Source organism: Lates calcarifer, linkage group LG8 (genome assembly GCF_001640805.2).
Source record: "Lates calcarifer isolate ASB-BC8 linkage group LG8, TLL_Latcal_v3, whole genome shotgun sequence".
NCBI lineage: Eukaryota > Metazoa > Chordata > Actinopteri > Centropomidae > Lates > Lates calcarifer.
Window position 1 is genome coordinate 11,737,378 of NC_066840.1, and position 24,167 is coordinate 11,761,544.

Sequence of the window (24,167 nt, forward strand, 5' to 3'; positions counted from 1 at the left end):
CCAAATAATACTCGACACATAACGTAATCTCTCTAGAATTGTGTATAAAGTGGCAGCATGATAACAAAGATATGACGCTGGAGTGGTGCATTATTATACAATAAACTTGCAATAAATAGATATTACTTTCACCAAATGTAGCTTGATGAAACTGCAGCCAGTCACAATCGCTGTCCGTGGTTCTGAAAGTGTTTGGGTCTCCTTGTCCAATATTTGTTCATAAAATATAGCAAATGTAAAGCCACAAAATGACACAAGCTCAGTGGTTTAATTCACACAACATAATTATGTGAAATGTATGATATTTGCAAATGTTATGCAGAATCCTCATACCATTTTTAACGACCTTATTTTTTCAACTTTATTTGAAGGAAAATTGTGTGTGCTTTATTAACAAGGAGACCATCTCATCATTTCTATCCAATAACTCCACTGTTTGGTCAGAGAATTGCGGTCAGCTACAGAACAGTTTACCATTTATCTCATTTGCCACAACCCCTTCGATGTTTTTGCTGCAGTGAGAGGTTTTGTCGCATGGTGTCAGTATAATGTCAAAAGTCAGCGGTACGCGAGGTTCAAGGCATTTTGGTTCCACCTCTTGACAACATTCTCACTTCGGCATTAGCCATTTATGGTCGTATTGTTTGCCATTATCTCTACCTATGTTGGAGGACAGTTGATATTTATATATGTGAAAGTGCTGGATTCTGCTTTTAAAACGTAGTTACTGTTGTGATGGATTACTGATGATTCTGGGTTGAAACATGGAACAAAGAAGATGCAAGCCACGAAGGGCGCGAGGATATTTGGCCGGCTGCGTGATTGCTGTGCTTTTTTGGAGTGTGGCCTCGGCGCAATTAAGATATTCCATCTCCGAAGAGGTTAACGAAGGGACCGTGGTTGGAAATATAGCAAATGATCTGGGATTGGATAAAAACACACTGAAAGACAGGAAGTATCGGATTGTTTCCAGTAGTGCGGATCCTCTTTTCCTTGTAAATCAGAACGATGGCGTCCTATACGTGAGCCGAAAGATTGACAGGGAAGAGGTGTGCGCGCAAAGCAGTACGTGTTTAATAAATCTAAAAACTGTGTTAGAAAACCCTCTGGAGGTTCACTATGTGGGAGTGGAGGTGCTGGATATAAACGACCATTCTCCCAGTTTCCCAGAGGAAGAGAAACGTTTGGAAATTTCAGAGTCCGTGTTGCCTGGAGCACGATTCCAGCTGAAAGCCTCGCGTGATCCAGACAGTAGTCATTTTTCCGTGCAACAATATAAACTCAGTCACAACGACCACTTTCGTTTGGAAGTCAAGGATAGAGGAGAAGATGGTAAAATACCAATATTAGTAATTCAAAAATCTTTAGACAGGGAAACTGCAGCAAGCCACTCATTAATACTGACGGCCCTGGATGGAGGTAAACCTGCGAAATCTGGCAACATGAATATTCTCGTAAATGTTTTGGATATTAATGATAACGCTCCCGTCTTCAATAAAGATGTTTATTCTGTGATGCTCGATGAAAATTCTCCGATAGGCACAACAGTTACACAAGTGAATGCAACTGATTTAGATGAAGGAACAAACGGAGATGTAGTTTATTCGTTTAGCAACAGTATGAATCAAAAAATATTAAACCTCTTTAATATCAATCCATTAACAGGTGATATAACTGTTATGGGTTTAATCAACTATGAGGAGAAAGACAGATATGAAATTGAAGTTGAGGCATCAGATAAAGGTTTCGCTCCTTTAACAACAGAGAAAAGCGTAATAATCAAGATAGTTGACGTGAATGACAACGCACCTGAGATTGAAGTTACCTCATTTTCCAGCTCCATCCCTGAAGACTCCAGACCTGGAACTACAGTTGCCCTTATCAGTGTAAATGACTTGGACTCTGGTCTTAATGGAAAAATTATTTGCTCCATAGGTGACGATGTTCACTTTGCTTTATCACCATCCTTACAAGATAAAATGTATTCATTAGTGACAAAATCCCCTCTGGACAGAGAGAAACAGTCACAATATGACCTGACAATAACTGCAAAAGACGCTGGTCAACCTTCATTATGCTCAGAAAAAACAATAAACGTCATGCTGTCAGATGTGAATGACAACAATCCAGAGTTTTCACTGAGCCCCTATACTTTCTATGTCACCGAATCTAATGAGCCAGGTGCCTCTGTGTTTTCTGTGAAAGCGTTTGATCATGATGAGAGTGAGAATGCACGTATTTCCTATCATATTCTCAGAGATGGAAGCGAGGTCAATAAATTGACGTCACTTCTCAACATAAACACTGAAAATGGGGACATTATAGCGCTAAAAAGTTTTGACTTTGAAACACTGAAAACCTTCCAATTTCAAGTTGTTGCGTCAGATTCTGGAACTCCGTCATTAAGCAGCAATGTTAGAGTGAACGTGTTCATTCTAGATCAGAATGACAACGCTCCAGTCATCCTGTATCCAGTCAGCTCTAATGGTTCTGCTGAAGGTGTGGAGGAGATTCCCCGCAATGTGAACGCAGGACACTTGGTGACTAAAGTCAGAGCCTATGACGCTGATATAGGATATAACGGCTGGTTACTGTTTTCACTGCAGGAAGTTACTGACCACAGTCTCTTTGGTTTGGACCGCTATACAGGACAGATCAGAACACTTCGTTCATTCACAGAGACAGACGAAGCTGAGCATAAACTGGTCATACTGGTGAAAGACAACGGGAACGTTTCACTCTCAGCAACAGCTACTGTGGTTGTCAAACTTGTGGAGCCCAAAGAGGCTTTTGCAGCTTCTGATGTCAAAAGTTCAGCAAAAGCAGATGAGGAAAATAATGTGACTTTTTATCTGATGATAACTTTGGGCTCAGTTTCAGCTCTTTTTCTCATCAGTATCATTGTGCTGATTGCAATGCAGTGCTCAAAATCCACAGACTATACCTCTAAATATCTACAAGAGCCTAATTATGATGGGACACTGTGTCACAGCATCCAGTACAGATCTGGAGACAAACGGTACATGTTAGTTGGACCCAGGATGAGTATAGGATCTACTATAGTCCCAGGCAGCCATGCAAACACACTAGTGCTCCCAGACAGGAGGAGGACATCTGAAGAGGTAAGGGAAATTTTAATACGCCTTTGGTTTTCCACGCAAGTAGCCCACAGTCATCCTCAAGTTTATAATCCGTATATCAGGCAAAACGTGTACATAAATAAATAAATAAATGTATGTTAAATTTAGTTTTGCTTGACAAATATGTCGTTTGAAGACACACAGCGTCTTTTACAGTATAGAGATGAACCCGAACGAGGATGTTATAAACTGCGAAGGAGATTGAAACTGATGTTATTTCTTTTATATATATATATATATATATATATATATATATATATATATATATATATATATAAAAGAAATAACCGACCGTGCAACCATATTTTATTGGGCGTTATAAGATGAGGAGTACTGTTCCTCAGAGAAGAACTGACTGTCTTTGGACGTATCAGCGCGTCTTTACTATACCCAAACCCCACCCTTGCGATATACACTACTCACAATAAGTTAGGGATATTGTTGCCCAATATGTAAGGCACACTGTACACAGTGAGACCATTACGTTGAAAACACAAAATGAGGTGTGTCTATCACCCCAATACAATTGCCTCCCTATCCCAAAAATCTCTGTAGTGAAACAAACACCGTATGTATGACATCCACTGAGTCTCTCACAATATCCCTAACTTATTGTGAGTAGTGTATAACACGAAATGCAAACCCCCGCACAGAAATATGGGTAAGATATGACAGTATGGCAAAAGTTAAATAGGCTGACGCTGATGGTGCATTGTTAACAAACTAGAAATTGACTAGTATCCGCAAATATGGCTGGAAAGAAGTAACGTTACTGGCAATCGCTATCCATGGTGCTGAACATGTTTGCTCTCGTTTCCCATTATGTGTTAAGCTCTAACCAATATACCAAATCAAAGTGACTTATCTCAACTTCTTTAATTCATGCAACTAAACCATATGAAGTAAATATATTCGCATGTGTTTGGTAGAATCTTCGCAACGTTTTGAAAAAGATGTGTTTTCTGCTTTTGTTTTCCTGCAGTTAGAATTTAGATCGCATGGTGTCAGTGTAATGGACAAAGGCAGGCCTGTGCTTCTCGTCATTGTATTTTGGTTCCACCTCTTTATAGCTTCCCCAGTTCGACACTAACACAGTCGTTCTTGAGCTTACTGCTGCCTTTGGAAATGCTCTTCTCGTCCTTGACTCAGCCTTTGAAGGAAGAGAATTTATATGTTCATACACGGAAATCCTGTATTCTATCGTTGCAAAGCAGTTTTGTTCCTGTGAAAGACTACTGATGATATCGGGTTAAACCATGGAACAAAGAGGATACGAGAAAGGAGTCGGGAGAGCATGTTTGGCCGGCTGTGTGGTTGCTGTGCTTTTGTGGAGTGTGGCCTCGGCGCAAATACGATATTCCGTTTCCGAAGAAGTTAACGAAGGAACTGTGGTTGGAAATATAGCAAAGGATCTCGGATTAGAAAAAGGCACATTAAAAGACAGGAAGTATCGGATTGTTTCCAGTAATGCGGACCCTCTTTTCCACGTAAATCAGAACGATGGCATCCTATATGTGAACCGAAAGATTGATAGGGAAGAGGTGTGCGCGCAGAGCAGTACGTGTTTAATAAATTTAAAAACCGTATTAGAAAACCCGCTTGAAGTCCACTATGTGGGAGTGGAGGTGCTGGACATAAATGACCATTCTCCGAGTTTCCCAGAAGAAGAGAAGCGGTTGGAAATTTCAGAGTCCGTGTTGCCCGGAGCACGATTTCAGCTAAAGCCCTCACGGGACTCAGACAGTGGTCACTTTTCAGTGCAGCAATATAAACTAAGCCAAAACGACCACTTTCGTTTGGAAGTAAGGGATAAAGGAGAAGATGGTAAAATACCAATATTAGTTTTGCAGAAATCTTTGGATAGAGAAGCAGCAGGAAGTCACTCATTAGTGCTGACGGCGCTGGATGGAGGTAAACCTCCTAAATCTGGTAACATGAACATTTTAGTTAATGTTTTGGATGTTAATGATAACACTCCTGTTTTCTCTAAGGATATTTACTCCGTCACACTAACTGAAAATTCTCCAGTTGGCACCACCGTCGTGCAAGTGAATGCAACTGATTTAGATGACGGACAGAATGGAAAAGTGTTTTACTCATTTGGTAACAGTGTAAGTAATAAATTATTTAGGCTTTTTGATATTAATACATCCACAGGCGAGATAACTGTCAAAGGCCCAATAGACTATGAGCAAAAAGACAAGTACGAAATTGAAATTGAGGCATCCGACAAAGGTCTCGCACCTCTAACCACAGAGAAAAGCGTTATTATCCAAATATTTGACGTGAATGACAACGCACCTGAGATTGAGGTTACCTCATTTTCCAGCTCCATCCCTGAAGACTCCAGACCTGGAACTACAGTTGCCCTTATCAGTGTAAATGATTTGGACTCTGGTCTTAATGGAAAAGTTATTTGTTTCATAGGCGAGGATGTTCCTTTTGCTTTATCACCATCCTTACAAGATAAAATGTATTCATTAGTGACAAAATCCCCTCTGGACAGAGAGAAACAATCACAATATTTCATAACAATAACTGCAAAAGACGCTGGTCAACCGCCATTATCATCTGAAAAGACAATAAGTGTCGTGGTGTCCGATGTGAATGACAACAGCCCAGAGTTTTCACTCAGCCCCTATACTTTCTATGTCACCGAAACTAATGAGCCAGGTGCCTCCGTGTTTTCTGTGAAAGCTTTTGATCATGATGAGAATGAGAATGCACGTATTTCCTATCATATTCTCAGAGATGGAAGCGAAGATAGTAAAGTGGCTTCCTTTTTAAACATCAACTCTGAAAATGGGGATATTATGGCGCTGAAAAGTTTTGACTTTGAAACACTGAAAACTTTCCAGTTCCACGTTGTTGCGTCAGATTCTGGAACTCCACCATTAAGCAGCAATGTCACAGTGAATGTGTTCATTCTGGATCGGAACGACAACGCTCCAGTCATCCTGTATCCAGTCAGCTCTAATGGTTCTGCTGAAGGTGTGGAGGAGATTCCCCGCAATGTGAACGCAGGACACTTGGTGACTAAAGTCAGAGCCTATGACGCTGATATAGGATATAACGGCTGGTTACTGTTTTCACTGCAGGAAGTTACTGACCACAGTCTCTTTGGTTTGGACCGCTATACAGGACAGATCAGAACACTTCGCTCATTCACAGAGACAGACGAGGCTGTGCATAAACTGGTCATACTGGTGAAAGACAATGGAAACGTTTCACTCTCAGCAACAGCTACTGTGGTTGTCAAACTTGTGGAGCCCAAAGAGGCTTTTGCAGCTTCTGATGTTAAAAGTTCAGCAAAAGACGATGAGGATAATAATGTGACTTTTTATCTGATGATAACTCTGGGGTCAGTTTCAGCACTTTTTCTCATCAGTATCATTGTGCTGATTGTAATGCAGTGCTCAAAATCCACAGACTATACTTCTAAATATCTACAAGAGACTAATTATGATGGGACACTGTGTCACAGCATCCAGTACAGATCTGGAGACAAACGGTACATGTTAGTTGGACCCAGAATGAGTATAGGATCTACTATAGTCCCGGGCAGCCATGCGAATACACTAGTACTACCTGATAGGAGACGGACGTCTGAAGAGGTAAGACTTTTATTGTGAAAAATACTGCGTGTTTCTGCTGGGGGTGTTAGTCATTTGTTAGTTCATGAATCAGTCCCGTCAATTATCCACTGCATTTTCAATTGGCATCATAATAGGAAAGTAGTACATTTAACTGGCCCTGTGGATTGACAGTTGCAATGTTGATCATATTGTAATCTACACGTTATTATAACAACGGTATGAAATTAGGTTGGCGTATAGGTTGAGTCCTTTTGTTATTTCGTAGTCTTCGCCTGTTCCACTCTACTCTGAGAAACAAATCAATTTTAGTTAGAATTTGCAGAGTGTCAATCATTCCTCACTTTCACTCAAATATGTGACTTGAGTTTTTCTAGCTCTTGTAACTTAACAGAAAGTCAGTATTGTGGGAGGGCCAAATATTGACTGGTGTCATTCGCTGTCCGTGGTGCTGATACGTTTTGCACCGAGTCACGATACCTCTCAATATAATGGAAGAAATGCCACAAGACTAATTGGTTGAGTACCATTACTTCAAATGTTTTGGTTTATTAATGAAATGAATAAAAATCTAAGTTATGGAGAAAAATCAAACAGTTTGGGATATGATGCTTCCATCTTCATTCAGAGCTATTTAAATTTGGCTTGTTAAACCAGTAAAAGAGTTCGTCTCGTAGCCTGATGTAGTCAAGGTAAATAAATATGAAACCTTGCCACACGGCTTTAAAAGAAATTGAGAAACTATGCTTCCCTTGCAGTGAACAGTGGAATCGCATGGTGTCAGTGTGTTTGGAAAATAAAGGCTTTGCTTGTCGTCACTACATTTTAGTTCCACCTCTTTATCAGTTCAATACTGACCGAATTGCGTGTTGGCTTTCTGCTGCTTTTATAAATACCGTGCAGTATTTTCAACATTTTAGAAACAGAGTGACCATTGACATATCCGGATGTGTTGGATTAATTTCTTTGAACGCAATTATTAAACCCGCGAAGAATCGATAACAATTTAATAATGAAACAAAGAAGATGCAAGCCACGAAGGGCGCGAGGATATTTTACCGGCTGCGTGGCTGCTGTGCTTTTGTGGAGTGTGGCCTCGGCCCAATTAAGATATTCCATCTCCGAAGAGGTTAACGAAGGAACTGTGGTTGGAAATATAGCAAAAGATTTGGGATTAGATAAAAGTACGTTGAAAGAAAGGAAGTATCGGATTGTTTCCAGTAATGCTGATCCTCTTTTCCATGTAAATCACAACGATGGCATCCTGTATGTGAGCCGAAAGATTGACAGGGAAGAGGTCTGCGAGAGGAGCTCTACGTGCTTGTTAAATCTAAAAACCGTACTAGAAAACCCACTGGAGGTGCACTATGTGGCAGTGGAGGTGCTGGATATAAATGACCATTCTCCCAGTTTCCCAGAGAAAGAGAAAACTTTGGAAATTTCAGAGTCTGTATTACCCGGAGTACGTATTCCCCTAAAAGCTTCACGAGATCCAGACGGCGGACCATTCTCTGTTCAGCAGTATAAACTTAGCACAAATGAGCACTTCCGTTTGGAAGTTAAGGATAAAGGAGAAGATGGTAAAATTCCTATTTTAATTGTGCAAAAAGGTTTGGATAGAGAGGCAGCGGCAAGCCACACTTTAGTGCTGACCGCACTGGATGGAGGTAAACCTCCGAAATCTGGCGAAATGAATATTTTAGTGAATGTTTTGGATATTAATGATAACGCACCTGTTTTTTCTCAAGATGTTTATTCTGTGATACTCCATGAAAACGCTCCAGTAGGCGCAACTGTCATACAAGTGAATGCAACCGATGTAGATGAAGGACCAAATGGAGATGTTGTTTTTTCATTCAGCAACAGTGTGAGCCATAGATTGTTAAAGCTTTTTGACATTAATTCATTAACAGGTGAAGTAACAGTGAAAGGATTAATAGACTATGAGGAAAAGGACAAATATGAAATTGAAATTCAGGCATCAGATAAAGGTCTCGCACCTCTTGCCACACAAAAAAGCGTAATAATCAAGATAGTTGACGCAAATGACAACGCACCTGAGATTGAGGTTACTTCATTTTCCAGCTCCATCCCTGAAGACTCAAGACCTGGAACTACAGTTGCCCTTATCAGTGTAAATGACTTGGACTCTGGTCTTAATGGAAAAGTTATTTGCTCCATAGGCGAGGATGTTCCTTTTGCTTTATCACCATCCTTACAAGATAAAATGTATTCATTAGTGACAAAATCCCCTCTGGACAGAGAGAAAAAGTCACAATATTTCATAACAGTAGTTGCAAGAGACGCTGGTCAGCCATCACTATCGTCTGAAAAGACAATAAATGTCGTGGTGTCAGATGTAAATGACAACAGTCCAGAGTTTTCACTGAGCCCCTATACTTTCTATGTCACCGAGGGTAACCATCCAGGTGCCTCTGTATTCTCGGTTAAAGCTTTTGATGCTGATGATGATGGGAATGCGCATATATCCTATAATATTTTAAGGGATGGAAACGAAGATAATAAACTGACGACTTTTCTAAACATCAACTCTGAAAACGGAGACATTCTGGCGCTGAAAAGTTTTGATTTTGAAACACTGAAAACTTTCCAATTCCAAGTTGTTGCATCAGATTCTGGAACTCCGTCACTAAGCAGCAACGTCACAGTGAACGTGTTCATTCTGGATCAGAACGACAACGCTCCAGTCATCCTGTATCCAGTCAGCTCTAATGGTTCTGCTGAAGGTGTGGAGGAGATTCCCCGCAATGTGAACGCAGGACACTTAGTGACTAAAATCAGAGCCTATGACGCTGATATAGGATATAACGGCTGGTTATTGTTTTCACTGCAGGAAGTCACTGACCACAGTCTCTTTGGTTTGGACCGCTATACAGGACAGATAAGAACACTTCGCTCATTCACAGAGACAGACGAGGCTGAGCATAGACTGGTCATACTGGTCAAAGACAACGGGAACGTTTCACTCTCAGCAACAGCTACAGTAATTGTCAAAGTTGTGGAGCCCAAAGAGGCTTTTGCGGCTTCTGATGTTAAAAGTTCAGCAAAAGCAGATGAGGACAATAATGTGACTTTTTACCTGATGATAACTTTGGGCTCAGTTTCAGTACTTTTTCTCATCAGTATCATCGTGCTGGTTGCAATGCAGTGCTCAAAATCCACAGACTATACTTCAAAATATTTACAGGAGACTAATTATGATGGGACATTGTGTCACAGCATCCAGTACAGATCTGGAGACAAACGGTACATGTTAGTTGGACCCAGGATGAGCATAGGATCTACCATAGTCCCAGGAAGCCATGCGAATACACTAGTACTTCCCAACAGGAGGAGGACATCTGAGGAGGTAAGAGAGATTGTGTGACATCAGGGCAGGTTTGGCATGAAAGCTAGAGATAAATGAGATGCAGATATTAATGATTTAAGTTTCCCAAAAACACTAAATTGCACCACCTATTCAGAACAGCTGGATGAGGGAAATGGGTTTGTGTGTCCATTTGACACTGCTGAGTTAAGTTGTTGGTTTATATCTGGTTGTACAGGTGGTTCTCACACAGACCAGATTAGTAATTGATTAGGAAATTACACATTAGACTGCAGTTAGTGTGCTCTGTTAGTACCAGCATGCTGTTTTTGTCTTTAGAGAAGAGCCCCTGAAGGGAAAGGGCAATCAATACAATATTATCAGTGCCTGTCTTTTTATCTTTACTATAGTATACATTTATACATTTTGTTTGTAGAAATGGGCTCCACTCTTGAGCTTGTCTCTGAATAAATTACAGCAGCATTCACTGAAGGGCATTTAAATTTCATCTTGGTTAATTCAAATTAGCTGATTCCATCACAGAATGTACTTGTATCCAGGTATAAATATGAACAGTAGAACAAGTTAATAATTTCTAATTAAAAAGAACACACTGTTGAGCTGACATCATGTTCATTTGATTTGGGATACACATAGCGCTATGTCCTTGTTGCTGGATAGTTTGAGATATACAATGCAACTATCCATGACAATCAAGTGTGCAGGAACTGTGTCACAATGCTCGCACTGTTGTGTATGCCGAGCTGTCTGACTGCAGGAGGAGACATCACTGTCCGTGGTGCTGAAAGTTATTCTATTAAAGCAGCCATATCTCTTGAAATGTTACAGAAATTAGGAATTGTACTAATATAAATTCTTCGACATAATAGCTTTTTGAAGATGGAACTGATTGTGACTCCAGCTATTGCTTCATAAAAATTATGGTTAATTCATATCTTTGTAATAACATTAAGAGACTGTTTTTCATATTTCCCTGGTGTTTCGTTGTTGTACGATCTTTTGATTTTACTATACTTTTTAGATGAACAGTACTGCAATAACATTGTGGGTCGCATGGTGTCGGTATTATGGAAAATGGTGCCTCTAGATATTTTCGTCATCATTGTAAGATCCAACCCTGTATTTTATTGGCATTAAGTGAAAAGGGCTTGGACACGAAACTATCTCTGTATCATCCCCAGTGCTCAGTTGGGATGGAGCGTACTTTGCAAAGCAACAAGGCTGTTTATGTTTTCTTGTGCACAGTATTATAAATCCCGGAGTTTTTTTTTTCGTACATAATGGAACAAAGCGGACGCCTGGCGTGGACAGAGCGATGGAAATGCGTCGTCTACATGGTGGTTTTGGTAACGTTTTGGGGCGAAGTCTCAGCTCAGATTAGATATTCCATCTCCGAAGAGGTGAAAGAAGGAAGTGTTGTTGGAAACATAGCGAAAGACTTGGGAATCGATAAGGCTATGCTGAAGGATAGAGCGTATCGTATTGTTGGCAGTTCAACGGAACCTCTTTTTCATTTGAATAAAGACGACGGTATTCTGTATGTCAGTAGGAAAGTGGACAGGGAAGAGATCTGTGAACGAAGCAACGCGTGTGTAATCAATCTTAAAACAGTGCTGGAGAATCCTCTAGAAATCCATTATGTGGCAATAGAGGTGCTGGACGTTAATGACCATTCCCCCGTCTTTCCAGAGAAAGAGAAACGACTGGAGATATTTGAATCCACATTACCGGGAGTAAGGTTCCAGCTCCAACCTGCACGCGACCCGGATGGCGGTCAGTTTTCTGTTCAGCAGTATAAACTGAGTCACAATGACCACTTTCGTTTGGAAGTTAAGGAGAGAGGCGAAGACCGTAAGACGCCATTCCTGATTTTACAGAAGCAGTTAGACAGAGAGGTTATGAGAGAACACAAGCTTCTGCTTTCAGCTATTGATGGTGGGAGGCCAGCGAGGTCTGGAACAATAGAAATACTGATTGAAGTGCTTGATGTTAATGACAATTCACCCGCCTTTACACAAGATGCATATTCTGCTATTTTAAATGAAAACGCAGCCCCCGGTACGTTAGTTATCCAGGTTAATGCCACAGATTTGGATGAGGGTGCCAACAGCGAAATTGTTTACTCGTTTGGTAAAGAAGTGGACATAAATGTGCAAAAGCTATTTAACATAGACCCAGAGACTGGCAAAATTATAGTGATGGGTGTAATTGATTTTGAAGAGAAGAAAAGCTATGAAATTGACATACAAGCTTCAGATAAGGGCTCAGTTCCTTTGTCCACAGACAAAACTGTGATAATAAAGGTAATTGACCTTAATGATAATACACCAGAGATTGAAGTTACATCATTTTCCAAATCTGTTCTGGAGGATTCTAGAACTGGAACAACAGTTGCTTTGATTAGCGTAAATGATTTGGATTCAGGCCTCAATGGAAAAGTTTCTTGCTCTATACGCGAAGATATTCCTTTTGCTATTTCTCCATCCTTGCAGGATAATATGTACGCTATAGTAACCACGTCCCAACTGGACAGAGAAATAAGGTCTTTCTATGAACTTACACTTGTTGCAAAGGACACTGGTGAACCACCACTTTCTGCTGAAAAGACAATAACTGTTGTTGTATCAGATGTGAACGACAACAGACCACAGTTTTCACTGAGCCCATATACGTTCTATATTACTGAAAATAATGATCTAGCAGCACCGGTATTTTCAGTCAGGGCATCTGATCTTGATGAAAGTGATAATGCGCACATCTCTTATCACATTCCTAGGGACAGCAGTGGAAATAGTATTGGTCCATTTATAAATATTAACTCTGAAAATGGGGATATTATGGCGCTGAAAAGTTTTGACTTTGAAACACTGAAAACTTTCCAGTTCCAAGTTGTTGCGTCAGATTCTGGAACTCCGTCACTAAGCAGCAACGTCACAGTGAACGTGTTCATTCTGGATCAGAACGACAACGCTCCAGTCATCCTGTATCCAGTCAGCTCTAATGGTTCTGCTGAAGGTGTGGAGGAGATTCCCCGCAATGTGAACGCAGGACACTTGGTGACTAAAGTCAGAGCCTATGACGCTGATATAGGATATAACGGCTGGTTACTGTTTTCACTGCAAGAAGTTACTGACCACAGTCTCTTTGGTTTGGACCGCTATACAGGACAGATCAGAACACTTCGCTCATTCACAGAGACAGACGAGGCTGAGCATAAACTGGTCATACTGGTGAAAGACAATGGGAACGTTTCACTGTCTGCATCAGCCAGTGTGATTGTCAAAGTCGTGGAGCCCAAAGAGGCTTTTGCAGCTTCTGATGTTAAAAGTTCAGCAAAAGCAGATGAGGAGAATAATGTGACTTTTTACCTGATGATAACTTTGGGCTCAGTTTCAACACTTTTTCTCATCAGTATAATTGTGCTGATTGCAATGCAGTGCTCTAAATCCACAGACTATACTTCAAAATATCTACAAGAGACTAATTATGATGGGACACTGTGTCACAGCATCCAGTACAGATCTGGAGACAAACGGTACATGTTAGTTGGACCCAGGATGAGTATAGGATCTACTATAGCCCCGGGCAGCCATGCGAATACACTAGTGCTTCCTGACAGGAGGAGGACATCTGAAGAGGTAAGGAGATTTTCTCCGGCCCTCTTTATATTACAAACACACACTCATACACACCATATACGGTATCTGTCTGTCTGTCTGCCAGTTTCTTAATCACAGCTTAACAGATCAACGTCATTCATTCAACTATCTTACATGAACTAATGACAATACCTTAACTTCTGAACGGTGCATTTGCTTGGCTTTGTACAAGAAAGTAAGTTGCCACTGTTCCGTGAATTTTTCTCATGTACTTGTATTCTTGGCAAATATAGGAAATCAGTCTAAAATTATTTCATTTCAGAGAGGTAATTTGCATTTTCTGCTAGGCAGCATCTGGTCGCATGATGTCACTGCACAAGCACGGCTGCATTTCTATACAGTATGTCCTTCTGAAGAAGCCCTCCCCTTAACGTAGGTAGTTTGGCAATTTTTCGTTAAAGGCAGTGTTCTGACTCTGTGGCAATTGGATGCTGGATCTGTACATTGCACAGTATTTTTTGTCTGACAACTATTTTTATTTGTATGTATTTTGTTTATTTTGCTGATGGCTGACGTTTGTTTTACAGTTTAGTTATATTCAGATTTTTGTGGATTTATATACATTTTCCCCTTCAAACATGGCAGGAAGAGGAGGTGGTGGAGTATGGCGGACGGGACTGGTCGCTCTCGTGGCAGCAACGTTAATGTTGTGGGATGTTGGTACTGCACAGACAAGATACTCCGTTTCTGAAGAGCTAAAAGCAGGCACTCGGGTTGGAAATATAGCCAAAGATTTAGGTCTGGATCTCGGTACATTGAAAGCTAGGGGATTTCGCATTGTATCTGGGTCGAATGAGCCAGTGTTCCAGGTTAACCAGAACGATGGCATTATGTACGTAAATAAGAAAATAGACAGGGAGGAGGTGTGTGAGCGAACTAGCACATGTTTGATAAATGTGAAAACTGTGCTAGAGAACCCGTTAGAAATCCATTATGTTTCGGTAGAAATTCAAGATATAAATGACCACACTCCCACCTTTCCTGAAAATGAGACGCGTCTAGAGATATTTGAATCAGCGCTGCCTGGTGAACGCTTCCAGCTCCAAGCTGCGCGCGATTCAGATAGTGGAATATATTCTGTTCAGCAGTATAAACTAAGTCAGAATGATCATTTTCGTTTGGAGGTGAAAGACAGGGCCAATGATGGTAAAATTCCCATTTTGTACCTGCAAAAATCACTAGACAAAGAAACTGACAGACATCATAGGCTTACGCTCTCTGCCATCGACGGAGGAAAACCTCCTCGGACAGGCACTACAGAGTTGTTAATTGAAGTTTTGGATGTTAACGACAATCTGCCCGTATTCACCAAGGATTCTTATTCTGTCTTGCTACCGGAGAATTCGCTAATTGGAACGACAGTCATTCAAGTGAACGCCACTGATTTAGATGATGGTTTGAACGGTGAAGTGGTTTACTCATTTGGAAGTAATGTTAATGGTAAATTGCGAAAACTTTTTGACATAGACGGTAAAACTGGTGAAATAACTGTTAAAGGACTGATAGATTTTGAAGAAAAAGACCAATATGAAATCGACATAAAGGCATCTGATAAGGGCGCCGTTCCTTTAAAAACAGACAAAAGCGTAATTATAAATGTAGTTGACCTAAACGACAATATTCCAGAGATCGAGGTAACATCATTTTCTAGCGCTATTCCAGAGGACTCCAAGCCTGGAACCACAGTCGCACTGATTAGTGTTAGTGACTTGGACTCTGGGCTGAACGGAAAAGTTATTTGTTTTATTCGTGAGGATGTCCCTTTTACCTTAAATCCGTCTCTACAAGATAATATGTACTCTGTTGTCACTAGATCGTCTCTGGACAGAGAACACCAGTCTCATTATGATGTCACAGTAGTAGCAAAAGATGGAGGTGATCCAGCTTTATCATCTGAAAAGACAATACGTGTTGTTGTTTCTGACGTAAATGACAACAGTCCACAGTTTTCTATGGCCCCCTATACGTTTTATGTCATGGAGAATAACACTCCAGGAACTTTATTATTTTCTGTGAGGGCATCCGATTGTGATGAAAATGACAATGCCCTTATTTCTTATCACATTTTGAGAGATGGAAGTGAAGATACAAAAGTTACTTCATTTCTAAACATCAACTCTGAAAATGGGGATATTCTGGCACTAAAAAGTTTTGATTTTGAAACACTGAAAACCTTCAAGTTCCACATTATTGTGTCAGATTCTGGAACTCCATCATTAAGCAGCAACGCCACAGTGAAAGTGTTCATTCTGGATCAGAACGACAACGCTCCAGTCATCCTGTATCCTGTCAGCTCTAACGGTTCTGCTGAAGGTGTGGAGGAGATTCCCCGCAATGTGAACGCAGGACACTTGGTGACTAAAGTCAGAGCCTATGACGCTGATATAGGATATAACGGCTGGTTACTGTTTTCACTGCAGGAAGTTACTGACCACAGTCTCTTTGGTTTGGACCGCTATACAGGACAGATCAGAACACTTCGCTCATTCACAGAGACAGACGAGGCTGTGCATAAACTGGTCATACTGGTGAAAGACAATGGAAACGTTTCACTCTCAGCAACAGCTACTGTGATTGTCAAACTTGTGGAGCCCAAAGAGGCTTTTGCAGCTTCTGATGTTAAAAGTTCAGCAAAAGCAGATGAGGAGAATAATGTGACTTTTTATCTGATGATAACTTTGGGCTCAGTTTCAGCACTTTTTCTCATCAGTATCATTGTGCTGATTGCAATGCAGTGCTCAAAATCGACAGACTATACTTCTAAATATCTACAAGAGACTAATTATGATGGGACACTGTGTCACAGTATCCAGTACAGATCTGGAGACAAACGGTACATGTTAGTTGGACCCAGGATGAGTATAGGATCTACTATAGTCCCAGGCAGCCATGCGAATACACTAGTACTTCCTGACAGGAGGAGGACATCTGAGGAGGTAAGAAAGGCTGCTATATATCAGGGCAGTTCTGGTATGAATGCTAGAGATAAATGAGATGCAGATCTTAATGATTTAAGTTTCCCCAAAACACTGAATCACACCACCTAGTCAAAGCAGCTGGATAGAAAGGGACTACAGGCATATAAATTTCATCACCAAGGGAAATGAGGAGGTTCTGTGTTCTCATGCAACTGCTGAGTTAAGTTGTTGGTTTACAGAAAATTAATCACTGAGGGAAATGAGGAGGTTGCTGTACGGTTGGATCTCATTGCAAATAGTGCTGCTGTGCCCTTATGTACATTACAATCTAATTAATCTCAAGAAATCATAAAGCCTTATAGAGTTCTTTAATGAATTAAATATTTTAATGTTGTGTAGTGTGATGAAATACTGGACAATCTAATTACCAAGATAAGGGAGATGTTGCTTTAAGTAGTAATATCTACCCTTGTGCTTTGCATTACAAAATAACCCTCATCCAAATCTCCCCCATAACAAAACAAATGATTTTGTCCTTTGCATCTGTGTCTTTATTTGATTTGAGAATTTTGTAGTCAGTGCACTGACCAATTTGACTGTCAATAATTTAAACAGTTAAGTGTGTATTTCAGACCATGTGTGATTGTGTCATAGGTCATAAGCTCATTTTGAAACAGAATAACTGCCTCATTTAATCAGCTCTGTGAAATTAGGAAAGGATTATAAAACTGACATTTAGTTAATTCCAGCAGCCACTGCCTATTTGTGTTGTATCTAACATGTGTCCATGTTGGGGGCCTGCGGCTGATGTGCAGTGAATCACAATGTACAACCAGTCAGGTGGGGTTGGGACTCTTTGCTTCAGCATCATTCATTACAGGACTGTATATTAGCAGGCAATATATTCTTACTGTTTTTCATTTGATTGACTTACTGTGCTTTGGACTTGATGATAATGTAAAAGAGTGTATACAGTTGACACACATACATATACAGTATATACACACTCGCTTCTGAGCAGATGATCCCCTTTGAGTGACTGAAAAATAGGTCATATTTTATCACATGTGTGAAAGTCTACATGCTAGGCTTTGAGGCTGATTCTCTGTCGAACACTGTGTGTTGCCCATAGCAACACACTGGGAGATCCACCTCTCAGAGTCTACTGGTTTCCACAGACTAGCATGCGCTCAGCGGTCTTAGCAACAGCAGCGGAAGAGGATGAAGGAGGAAGGGATAGAGAGAGCAGTAGAAGAGGGGGGAGGGGAAGTGGCTTTTGTATGGCTCATTTATAGACATATCACAATATTTAATGAAAATGGGTTTATTTAGATAGAAACACATGGATTATGTCAACAAAATCTCCATTGTAAATCAGGCAGCAGATGGTGCAGATATAGAAGCGATAGTGAAGGCAGGAACAGTTGAGCTTCTAATTAGATATTTTATAGTATGGAGATAATCTTCTCTCTCGAACAACTGGGTCAACCTTAGATTTTGCACCTTGAAAATAACTGTCAGAAATACATGTATTTTAAACTGTCATTAAGTTGGTCTTTGCTGAAAGCTTATGGCATGTTTTTATCCACTGAGCAGCATGTGAAATAAAGCAGAGAGCCAGAGTGGAATCTGAAAGCAGGAGGGAAAAGGATCTGATTCAGAGTAAGGCAGCAGCTTGGCTTCATGATGTGGAGGCTGTCCACACTTTCCTCTGTCCTGTACTCCTACTACATGGCAATAACTGCTTCTTTATGTGTGTACATGAGCATATATACTTATTTTCTATGCATGTGTTTGTGTGTGAGATACAAAAGTGTGTGAGGCATCATGTGTTTTTGCAGTACAGCAGCAGTGCTAAGCTGTGCCTGGACAGCAGATGCTCAGAAAAAGATTTATAGATGTGATTAAAAATGAGTGCATTTCATTAAAAGTGTGGAGTGATGTCAGTGGATCACATTAGTTCTCTCTGGTTACACTGTGAGCTGGTCACATGTCTCTGAGTGAACTGTAAGGCACTTTCATTACTTTGCCACGGTATTTTTGCTTGCACAATTGGGAGAGAAAAAATGGATGAGAGGAGGAGTGGATGAATTGCAACTAGTGTCATTCAGAATCAAAGAACACAGGATGTGCCCTGGTCCACTGATGAATCAACACATTGTGTTTGTCTGTATCACTGATGCAACCAAAAGAAGAAATCATAATATACACTTCTACTGTGTGTAACTAGGTGATCTAGATTTTGATTACAATAAAACAGGAGACCGAGACATCATGTCTATCATAATATATTTTCCTTCTCTGTGCTCTCTTTGGTGGGGGTGTGGCTGCTTGCTCCAGTGGCTTTGTCTGTCTGCTTGGCTGGCTCAGCAGATCTGTGCAATTGTGTTTGCATGCTGAGTGTCTGCACTGAAAATCATTCACAGTGCAATGACCCTTATGTTTTTGTGTGTTTGTGTATGTTGTCTTTGTTCAGTGGGTGAGAGCATTTTCTTCATTAAACTGTATTCAGCGTCATGGGGAGAGTAAAAGGGCACACAAAATGTCAGGGAGAAAGAGAGGAGACACAGCTGTTACAGCAGGGGTATATTCACTGTATGAACTGTGGTTTTAGTAGCCTGAGAGAATTGGAGTTACTTTATGTGGCTCTTCCTCTGCATTCATACAAAAATGCTCACAACTTTCTCCAAACCAAACTCTTCTCCCTGTGTTTTACTCTTGTCACTGCTTCCACCTCCCTTAATCATTTTTCATGTTAGCCTTTCAAAACCTTGTCTGTCATATTGTGACCTTTGTATTTCACTGTCCATTTTTCACTCCATCTTTGGCCTTTTTTTGCTACATGCTACGATATGGATGTTATGCTTCCTTGCAGTACTCTCTGTTCTGTTCTGCTGGCCTGCTTTTCCCTCTGTTTTTGCAACTCCCCCCCTCTCCTCACTATTCCTTTCCTCATTCCTCACCCTCCATATTGATATCACTCTCAGCTTTGCCCCCTCCCCCATCCCACTCTTGGCCTCCTTTTCCCGCTTCTATGTGTTTGTCCTTCATTTCCTCTTTCATATGCCACCCTTTTCTGTCTCCCCATCGTTTTCTGTCTGTCTCTCTGCCGTCTATGTCCTCTCTCGTTCAGCCACATGCTCTTTAGCTCTGCGTTGCTGTGCCTCATGCCTGTAGGGTTGTGGCTGTGGATGCTGCATGTGCTGTTGTGTGTCAGTAGGGCACATTCTCCCTTATTGCACAAGCTTTGTTGGAGGATGGCGCCACTCACATTGAGGTCAGCAGCAATGATGGTAATCTAATTTACACACACACAGTAGGGTACAACAGAAACAGCTACTATCTTTATGTTCACACTTTACACGTGTACACACAACAGCACATCGCACACTCGCATAGTCTAATCCACCTTACTGAAAGGCACTTTCACAGAGGAAACAGGGCTGGATGGATAGAGGGAGAGACATGCAGAGAATAATAAAACAGAGTTTAGTGCAAGCATGCTTCTGTGGTGAACTAGTGACTCTCAGAGAAACAAAGACACACCCACTGTGAGACATTTATATCAATGAGAGCCCTGCACTAAAAATCAGATGTCCTGCATTGACTGAAAATATCTATTGTAATATCATACAGAAATGGCATTTTTTCCATGATTTGATAGTTTAATTTTCCACCACAGACAACAGCTTCCAAACATGCAAAACTGACCAAACAGTAATACTGGCAGAACCATGTCACTGAGCAGACTCACTGAGTATGTAGTCACAGAGGTAATATGGTTGTTTAATGATATTCAATAATGGGACTAACTGTATCACATTCCTTACTCAATATACTCCATTAAATACATGGTTGTTCCAGACAGGATGTTAGTTTAATCTGCGCCCCTCTCTCTACTATTGTGCTTTGCAAACGTTAAGCCTCCATGTGCTCTGTTCACCTGCCTGATCTCTCTGTCTGTGAAACATGTCTCTGTTCATTTCTATTTCCTGTATGCCTTGATTACCCTTGACCCACAAGGTCAGTAATTTAAAGTCACAGCCTCTACAATAACTGGGATAAGCCCTCCCACCGCTCTTTACATTCTTTTTCCCATTTTTATTGCAGTTTCCAATCAGAAAAATAATAATTGTTCAATCAGAAAATCAAGCACAATGCACGATTTAAAACTTTAATAAGGCTGATATGTGGAGGCAGATAATTTGCCATGTACATAATGTTCATTAGTAACATTAAGCTCCCTCAGCTTTATATTTAAAAAGAGGAAAGGTGAACACAGAGCAGCTTAGACCAGACACTGACAATACAAAACAAACAACCCTAGTAGTTTTGTTTAGCCAGACCTGCACTGGTACAGTACACAAGAAGCACTGAGTTAGGTCTGGCAATGCAACAACACTCACAGCTTGTACTTGAACAATGCTAATCAGATATGTCTTTCTACAGAAATGTAGAAATAGTTGTTTTTGTCATCTATTAACATAAAATTGTACAGGTTGAATTCAGAGTGCTAGTTAGCATCTTCTTTATCTGTGTCACTGGGTTTTGCTTCTTTCCCTCAGTAGTCAACTAACACTTGACAAGGTTGACTGGAGAGTGTTTTTTACTAATTAAACTGATGTGGGTCTGTGACTGAATAGAGGAAAGGAAATAGAGGGCTACATTAACTTTGGTTGTTGACTGTTACATCAGGATTGCATTGATTAGTAGTTCAATGAATACACTTTTAGATTCTATTGTATTGAGCCACATGAACTGTATGCAGTCCAGATGTTGCTGAACAGTTTGTTTTCTGGGTTGATACCACATGTAGACTCCCTGTGTGTTTGTGTGCTCGTGAGTGTGCATGTGTGTGTTTGTATCAGCACATCCACTCTGCAGACTATTAAGGTGACTTGGCTTTGGTGAATCAGGAGGGTGTTATTGTGAATGTCAGCAAGCACGCAGGCACTGCTGCAGTGCAGCTTAGAGTATTTTGTCAATAAAGTGTTTGTGCATCTCTGTGTGCTGCTGTACTTTGAACATGGAGTTGGTGGAAGAGACAAAGAAACATATCTATATCAAGCTAGACTAACTGTAAGTCACTATTTATCAGTGGAATAGTATTGAATTGATACAATTACATCTCTAATGTGTGACACTGACAGCGATTTCACAAAATGCCCCACTGTTGGGTATTGATTTCACACTACTTCATTATGCTCATACAGTACAGAAAACAACATTGTTTTTAATAGCAGCTATTTGACAATGTCATTAAATTAACTAGTAACAATGTGACATGCAGATGTACTACTTTCTTTTGTTTGTTCTCACTGTTGCCTCTTGACTAACATGGCAAAATCAGAATCAGTGGGCCAAAAATTTCATTGTAGGCTACATTCGCAGCTGTGGGCTAAGACTCCCTGGCACTGCTCCTTTCGCTCTTGTCATTTGTCCTGGAACATGACGCGACTGGTTCAGAGCCATGTGTGGCTTTGATGTGAACTGGCCCGGGATAGTCACTGCTCTTCACTATATGGGTCAAACCTAGCTATTTCATGGTGACAAAGAGATATGGTAGTTTTATTTGTGAGTTTGTCCAGCATGTGTGACCTTTTCATCATAGAAAATAGTAGAGACAAATTTTAGGTATCCTTAAAAATCTGTAAATTCGTTTTCTGTCTCACTCCCATCAATTTCATGACTGGTATTGCCTGAGTAGGTCTGACCCTTTCCCCTCTCAACACTCGGTTATATAAGCCCTCAGTTTCATTACATCTCAGTTCATTGAATCATGCCTGTGTGGATGAGTCCTATAGGTTGGACCTTTCCACTCTCGTTTTAGAGTCACTCCACTGCAGCTGAATCAAGGCACTGAGGCCTTTCTCCGGGGTGCTGGGTCAGCCTCTATGAGCATTAACAACATTGCACTAATGAAAAGCATTTGTGCACACTATGTTCATGTGTCATTTTAAATCCTTGCTGGATGATATGAGCTTAGCTCAGGGTGCTACATTGTGCTGATTTGTTCTTTTGCTTTATTTTTGAATGAACTGAAGACTGTACGTAGTAAGATACCTGCAATGATAATAATATTAACACAATGACAGTGTTTAACAACATGTAGGCCTACATATAATATCTGTCTGTCTGATGTAACAGCCAGTGCTTGATAGATTTGTTAAGCACAGTTAGCCCTGTACTATATTTAAATAGTCTTTTTCTGAATCAACAGAGATCAGAACAGATGTAGGTCTGCACTGCTCTTGTTTGGCATCAGTGCTCATACAGCCACAACATCTGCTGCTGTGCTTAGGTCATCACAGCATGCCTGGAGGATTGAACTGACTGAGGGGTCAACACACGGCTCTGTGCAAGACAGCCAGGCATCAAGTGGAAAACTAGTGAAGACACAGTTGGTTGAAAATCCACTTTAAGTTCACACTGTTGTGTCCAGTGACGTGTCCTGAGATCTAGACATAGGGGATGGGGTCACGATTTCTGATTGAAACAATATATGAATGGAGGAGGGGAATCCACTGGAAGCAGCCTTGCTAAGAGGATTGCCTTCTTACAGCAGTCTCCATGCACTGTTCACTGTGGTGTAGATGGGGTATACAGCCACACACTTAGTGCCATACATCTGATTAATACCGTATGTTGTTTTTAATTTCAGGCCATGCACGGATGGGATCAGATGTTGGCTGTTAGAGGGATCTAGTTTCTCGCTGCAGGGTTTCTTGTCCCCCTAAGGCTATTTGCCCCTGTCCCACTAAGAATCCTGGGTAATTTCTTAGACTTGTTTAGTGTATAGCAAGCGTACTCTTGTTACTCTGCTGTTCCCGGTTCACAATAATAAAGCTGTCTAGTCAAACTTCATGTATATTACTGGCTCATTTAATGTGGCAACAACACAGTAATGTTGACTTTTCTTTCTCATTTTCTTTTAATGCTTTTTTGTTTTTTTACTCTGTTAGGAGCGCAAGCAGAATTTTACTAAAAAACACTTACAGGCTGTTATGTGTGATTTGATACAGACTAGATTGACAACCACTTACTCAGTTTGGTTGAAAGGCTTTCAGTAAAACTAAACTGTCTGAAAACTAATACAGTAACTGCTCTGTATGTCTTTTTGAGTATGTTTAATTAAAGCGCACTGAGTGTTCGGGTCAAACTGGGCAGAACATGCCTGTGTGAGCTGACAGCGATGGAGTATTTGTGTCAGAATAAGTGCATTCTGTTGCTATGAGTTAAAAAGCATGACTCTAAATGGGGAATGGATTTCATGTGAAGACTTCAAGAATTGCATGAAAGCAATTCGATTAACTCAAGCGAGCCAGACTGTCATGTTGTAAATGACTTTATTTTTCCTTTTAAAAGTATGTTTTCACCTGACATCAGTTATAAATAGTTCTACTACAAAACAGTTTTTTCTTTAGAAAATGTGGTCAGTATGTACTAAGCTTATGTAATTTTATTGATCTATGGTCTCTCAGCGTCACTGTGCTGATATTGTGTGTGTG

General features: G+C 40.6%; 1 protein-coding gene across 17 annotated transcripts in view; it reads left to right on the forward strand.

The window, feature by feature from the left end:
* The window catches only part of LOC108899128 (protocadherin alpha-C2), a 166,933-nt gene that overhangs the window by 45,289 nt on the left and 97,477 nt on the right, over positions 1-24,167 (forward strand). The window contains exon 1 of one of the 17 annotated variants that reach the window (XM_051072323.1): positions 300-3,122. The exons of 12 other annotated variants lie outside the window; for them this stretch is intronic. In XM_051072323.1, the coding sequence (XP_050928280.1) occupies positions 765-3,122 (2,358 nt within the window). In that variant the 5' untranslated portion in view covers positions 300-764. 4 more of the 17 variants (XM_051072322.1, XM_051072327.1, XM_051072326.1 and 1 more) reach the window with 4 other exon arrangements.